The sequence below is a fragment of the Camelina sativa genome, chromosome 4 (assembly GCF_000633955.1).
Source record: "Camelina sativa cultivar DH55 chromosome 4, Cs, whole genome shotgun sequence".
NCBI lineage: Eukaryota > Viridiplantae > Streptophyta > Magnoliopsida > Brassicales > Brassicaceae > Camelina > Camelina sativa.
In genome coordinates, this window is record NC_025688.1 from 4,794,132 (window position 1) to 4,800,381 (window position 6,250).

The window sequence follows — 6,250 nt, forward strand, 5'->3', positions numbered from 1 at the left end:
ACGCCTTCCGACGACGTCTACGGTGTCTACAGAGCTAGAATATATGTTTTAACTGTAGTGCTGTACACTGTTAATATGGTATACAATAATACAACGATATAAAACGTTTTGCGAATCAAGAGTAAGACAAAAAGAAAATACTAAATAGTAACCTCTCTGATAGGTCCAAAAAGGCTCTCTCCCACAACAATCACCCGAGATCACCATACCCAATTCTTCATTGTCAATAATACATTACTCTTCACTCACTGTTTCAATATTCTACTACAAAACCGAAAATTTAAAGGATGAACATTTTCCTGTTTGACCAAAAAAAAAAAAAGGATGAACATTTCCACGTACTCAGTATTCGTGTCGCGTAGGGACTTTAATCTGTCTCAAATCAAATACTATATACGCCTCGTAAAACCAAAGAACCTAAAACCTACACCAAAAAGTGCGTAGGGGTATTAACGTAACCTCAACAAAAACGATAGTAACAAATAATAAAACCGACTTAAAAACAGTCATTTTCGAGAAACTTAAATGCTTACAACATAAAAAATAAAATAAAAATAAACATTTGTTCTCTTCCACTGTCTTGTCTGTAGAGAAGTAAAGAGAGAGAGACAGACGACGTTACAGTATCTCTCTCTCACACGATCAAGAAATCTTTCATCATTCGCCGGAAAAAATATCATTTCTCCGGCATTAATGGAGGACTCTAGAATTTTCCCGTTCGCCGGAAACTTAGACCCTCGTGCTCAAGAGTTCATACCACTGAACCCTATCTCTTCTCATTTTTACTTTCCGTACACTTCTCCTCCTCCGCCGCCGCTTCCTCCGCCTTTGCCTCCATCTTCGTACGGATTATCTCCGACGGAGCCAAGAGTTTTCACGTTCTTTAATCTTCCACCACATCCGATGATGTTCTCTTCTCCTCCTCCACCACAACCACAACCACTACCACCACCGCGTCCGTGTTTCAGCGGCGTTTCGGCAGCTCAAAGGCCTACTATACCGTCAAATTCTCCGACGCGGTCGCTCTCTTTGATATTCGTACCGCGTGACGTAACCGAGTCCACGGTGAGACGTGACTTAGAGGTCTTCGGCGACGTCCGTGGCGTGCAAATGGAGAGAATCTCAGAAGGAATCGTGACCGTACATTTCTACGATATCCGTGACGCTAAAAGAGCGGTTCGTGATGTTTGCGGTAGACACATGCAGCACGAAGCTAGACTCAGTGGTGGCAGCGGCGGCGGAGGTGGAGGTGGAAACGTTTGGAGCTCACCTTCTTCTTCTTCATCGGCGCGTGGGTTTGTTTCCGGCAGACCTGTATGGGCTCAGTTCGTAGTTCCGGCGACTAGTGCTGTTCCCGGAGGTTGCAACCAAGGAACGTTGGTGATATTTAATTTAGACTTTGAGGTCTCTTCCATTGATCTCAGACAGATTTTCCAAGTTTACGGTACGGTTCTTTTACGAGTTTCTATGTCTTGATTTACTTTACCATTAGATTTAGTTTGTTTCCTCGATTTGTGGATATGTCAGGAATTAAAACATTTTTAAAGTAATAATGTTAGGCTATGATATATAAATTACAATATTATTTACATGAATCATGGATTAATTGTTTGCATGTTATGAACATCATTTTATCTTTTGAATATAGATAATATTGGACCGTTTGTTCGTTTCAGGTCCGATCAAAGAGTTGAGAGAGACGCCGTACAAGAAACATCAAAGGTTCGTTGAGTTTTATGATGTAAGAGATGCGGCGAGAGCATTTGATCGAATGAATGGTGAAGAGATCGGTGGTAAGCAAGTTGTGATCGAATTTAGTCGTCCAGGTGGACTTAAGAACAGGTTCAGGTCATCTAGGCTACCACAGCTACCGTTTCAACCGCTTCAACCACCACCGATTCTAAATCCTCCTTATCTGAGGCAGTCTGTAACTCTTATGAAAGATAAAAACAAGATTGTGAGCCCTAGTAATGGTGTTATCGCTGTTAATGCTTCTATGCGTTCGTTATCTATCATTGATGACGTCGATAATAAGACCCGAGGAGCGGAATCCGAATGCGCGGAGACAAAAAGCAAGAACATGGCTAAGTGGGGGAAGAAAAGACAGATGAAGAACATGGAACTANGTTGAGAGAGACGCCGTACAAGAAACATCAAAGGTTCGTTGAGTTTTATGATGTAAGAGATGCGGCGAGAGCATTTGATCGAATGAATGGTGAAGAGATCGGTGGTAAGCAAGTTGTGATCGAATTTAGTCGTCCAGGTGGACTTAAGAACAGGTTCAGGTCATCTAGGCTACCACAGCTACCGTTTCAACCGCTTCAACCACCACCGATTCTAAATCCTCCTAATCTGAGGCAGTCTGTAACTCTTATGAATGATAAAAACAAGATTGTGAGCCCTAGTAATGGTGTTATTGCTGCTAATGCTTCTATGCATTCGTTATCTATTATTGATGACGTCGATAATAAGACCCGAGGAGCGGAATCTGAATGCGCGGAGACAAAAAGCAAGAACATGGCTAAGTGGGGGAAGAAAAGACAGATGAAGAACATGGAACTAAGTCAGTTTCTTATCAGTGAAGAAACCATGGAAGATCCAAGTTGCAGAGATCCACGTACCACTTTGATGATCAAGAACATACCAAACAAGTACAGGTTGGGCTTTATATAATCTAATTTACTTAGTATTAATAGATTACTAAATACTACTTTTTATAATCTAAAGTTAGAAGTATTTTTCTAATATTCTCATGGAAACTAAGATGGTTTAAAAAAACTAAAAATTTTCTAATCTCTCAATAAAGTGATTATATGGATTTAAAGTTGGAAGCTTTTTCAAACTCTAGGATGGTTTAAGATTTAGATCTTTCATTAAAATATTCACATGGATTCGTGTGCTATGTAGCCTATATTCAAAGGTTTATATTCTAGATAAAATTCTCCAATGTTATGTTCCATCAAGCTTTTAGTTATATTCTTGTTTTATCCTACCTTAATTGACTAAAATTTTCCCGGATGCTCTTATATTACAGATTCCTATTGGTTTTTTGTTTATGAGATTCATTTTTTTTTTGTTTTATATAGTCAAAAGCTACTGTTGGATATGCTGGACAAGCATTGCATCCACATCAACGAAGCGATCGCTGAGGAGCACCGTGAACATGAGTCTCTTCATCAGCCCTTTTCTTCTTATGATTTCGTGTATCTCCCGATGGATTTCAAGTAATCAAACATTGAAATCCATTGATTATATATAGTAAATCGGTTATATTTATAACTAAAATGTTAACTAATTTCTATGTTGTGTGTATTAGCAACAAGTGCAATGTTGGTTATGGGTTTGTGAACATGACATCTCCGGAAGCAGCTTGGAGGTTTTACAAGGCGTTTAATCATCAACGTTGGGAGGTTTTTAATTCGCGTAAGATTTGCCAAATCACATATGCGAGAGTTCAGGTATATATATACAGTGTTTTGAAATCGCAAACTACATAAACCTAATATATATACGCTCGAGTTAACCCTCCAAATCTATGGAAGTTGCAATATCTATATATACCAAAACTTAAGCTATGGGCTAAACCAAAGTCTTGATTTTTGTTTTTTATAGATTTGATAATTTGTTTTGGTCACAATGCGTTTATTTTGGTGGTCAATAACAGGGTCTGGAGGATTTAAAGGAACACTTCAAGAGCTCGAAGTTTCCATGCGAGGCTGAGCTTTACCTTCCGGTGGTCTTCTCGCCGCCCCGAGACGGGAAGCAGTTACCAGAACCCGTCTCTATCAACATTAACGGCTGCATTAAACTCAATCATAGTCGTATTGAGCAAATGGACGGTCAAGATCACTCTGAGAGTGGGTCATGTTGTGACAGTGACCATGATAACAGTCATGAAGATGGATTTTCCGGCAGTAGCGTAGACGGAGGCCGGAGTATCGCCGTGGAAGGAGAAACATCTTTCTAGGTGTATGTTGTTTGTATTGTGTGTATGATAAGATATAGTATAAAAAATGTAAGTAGACATGATCTTGGTTAGAATTTGTACCCTTTTGTTTGTCTTAATCTAAACTTCTTTTTGGTTATCAATAATTACTCACGCTAAGTTCTTTTGGGTGTCAACATGAATTTAATAATGACTTATGAAAAGTAGTAAAACGTCACATCTTAATCCTCTTTTTCTTTACTTCAAAGCTTCAAAGAAAGCAAGTGATATTTGGATTTATGTTATTATTTTTTAAACTAGAGACTGTGAAAATCTAGGTAGGAGATCTAAAATCGGGTAAAAGTTGGTTTTCAGGCAATACTATCTTTGTTCTAGTGTGTTAGCTGTCTTATTCAGTGACATGTGAAAGGGACAATAGAGGACTCTGTGCTAGTGATGATCACATTCTGTATCTCCCTCTGATTCATGGGGCACTGACACGTGGTTTGATATCCACCTTATTTGGTGCATGGCAGTGTTGATAGTGATCGTTGACTACAACTTTAATCTTGCTGATGTTAGAGATGTCTCTAGTTTTAATTTTCAGTGTTTTTTTTTTCTTTCTTCAGGATTATGAAAACAATTAAACCACTGCTTGCATTTAAATCCCCTTCCTAGGGTATTAATTGAAAGATTAGGATGTGACGACTGGTACAGAAAGCTTTTACAACATTTCAAAATCATATTCTTTTCGTAGGGTTTAATTTACTTTAAATAGTTGTAGTTGTAGATAAGGTCCAATGACAATTAAGCTTTAACTTTGAATGTTGTAGCAATTATTTACAGAAATTTATCTTCGTTTAAAACCTTAATCAATCACACTCTATCAATTTTAAGTAACACTTGAACTTTGTAAAACTATCAAATTACTTATTTTACTAGATTAAGATAGAGCACGAGTTGAAATTTCATTATTTATATTGTAATTCTTTTTTTTTTCTTTTGTCAACCACACATTAAATTAGAATATAACTCCGATGTTGGTTGTCCAAACCGGAAGAAAAGAATTTACAAAAAAAAATTCAAAAAATAAAGATCTCGAAGAACGAGCAAGACAGTTTGTCCGAACATTTGACGTACGCGGAATCCTCGAAAGCATGAAGGATGGAAAGGATGGTCGAAGTAAACTGAACTCATCCAACAGATTGGAGAAAGCGGGCCATTCCTTAGGAAACTGCACCATCGCTACTAGTTCTACACAGTCCGTCTCGAAATTCTAACAGTCAACACCCGCTGCCAATAAAGATTCCATCGCCCAGATCAACGCCTGAAGCTCCGAGTGTAGGGGTGAAGGGCTACGCCGCTGACTTCGTGCTCCCAGTAATAACATTGTGTCTTCACTATTGCAAAACCACCAGCCTAAACCTACAAAAGGATCTAAGGCCTTCCAAGATCCATCAACCTGACACCGGGGAGAAGGATCACGAGTCTCCAAAGGCAAAGGATCTGGGGAGTCCGATTGGAAGGACCTAGCCTCTTCCCATAACAATTTATCATTAGCCGCCTGACTAATAACATCAATTGGCTCTGCCTCAAAACCCTGAAAAACTTTTTTTATTCTGATCTTTCCAAATAGACCAAACAAGCCACGATAAGCGAAAACTTATATCCGGAGCGGCCGACTAGGATGACGCCCGCCAAAATAGGAATCTAAATTTGAAAATACTGAACCATATGGGAATCCACCAAGACTTATATCAAGCGGGGACAAATCCCAAATCCGACGCGAATGAGGACACTCAAAAAGTGCATGATTTATAGTCTCCACCGCCGAACCACATCGTTTACATAGAGTATCACACCGGACACCCCGATGAGCAAGACGTTCCATCACAGGGAGGAAACCGGAGGCAATTTGCCAGAAAAAGTGTTGAATCTTCGAGGGAACTTCTAGATTCCAAGCATGTGCCCTAAGGGTTGTGCACGTCGGTCCATATTCAACCTCTTTAATTAATTCACGTGCGAGGTGATAACCGGACTTGACCGAGTATTTTCCTGATTTAGTATAGTGCCAAATTAGTTTGTCTGGTTTATAGAATTTACTGATCTCCATAGTTTGAATAATTTGAATATCCGCCGGATCCATGAACTCCTTAAGAATTGGCATATGCTAGTCCGTAGTAGTTGGATTAATCAAATGGTTAACCATTAAATTGGGATGTAACAATCTTCCTCGACCATTAGCTGGTCTTGGCTGATAATTCGGTATCCAGGGATCTCGCCAGACCGAGACGTCACAGCCCGAACCTATTGCCCACCGTGCTC

The 6,250-nt window shown here is 39.3% G+C and overlaps 1 protein-coding gene across 1 annotated transcript; it reads left to right on the plus strand.

Moving 5' to 3' along the window:
• LOC104779822 (protein terminal ear1 homolog) lies at positions 576-4,039 on the plus strand. Its single transcript, XM_010504218.2, has 6 exons — positions 576-1,444; positions 1,677-2,044; positions 2,473-2,657; positions 3,087-3,224; positions 3,317-3,458; positions 3,665-4,039. Exons 1-6 carry the CDS (start codon positions 694-696, stop codon positions 3,965-3,967), a joined length of 1,887 nt encoding a protein of 628 aa, XP_010502520.1. The 5' UTR covers positions 576-693; the 3' UTR covers positions 3,968-4,039.

Coding starts and splice junctions, on each gene's coding strand:
- LOC104779822 (XM_010504218.2), top strand. CDS start 694: ATGGAGGACTCTAGAATTTTCCCGTTCGCCGGAAACTTAGACCCTCGT. Junction 1,445..1,676: donor ACAGATTTTCCAAGTTTACG/GTACGGTTCTTT, acceptor TGTTCGTTTCAG/GTCCGATCAAAGAGTTGAGA. Junction 3,459..3,664: donor TCACATATGCGAGAGTTCAG/GTATATATATAC, acceptor GGTCAATAACAG/GGTCTGGAGGATTTAAAGGA.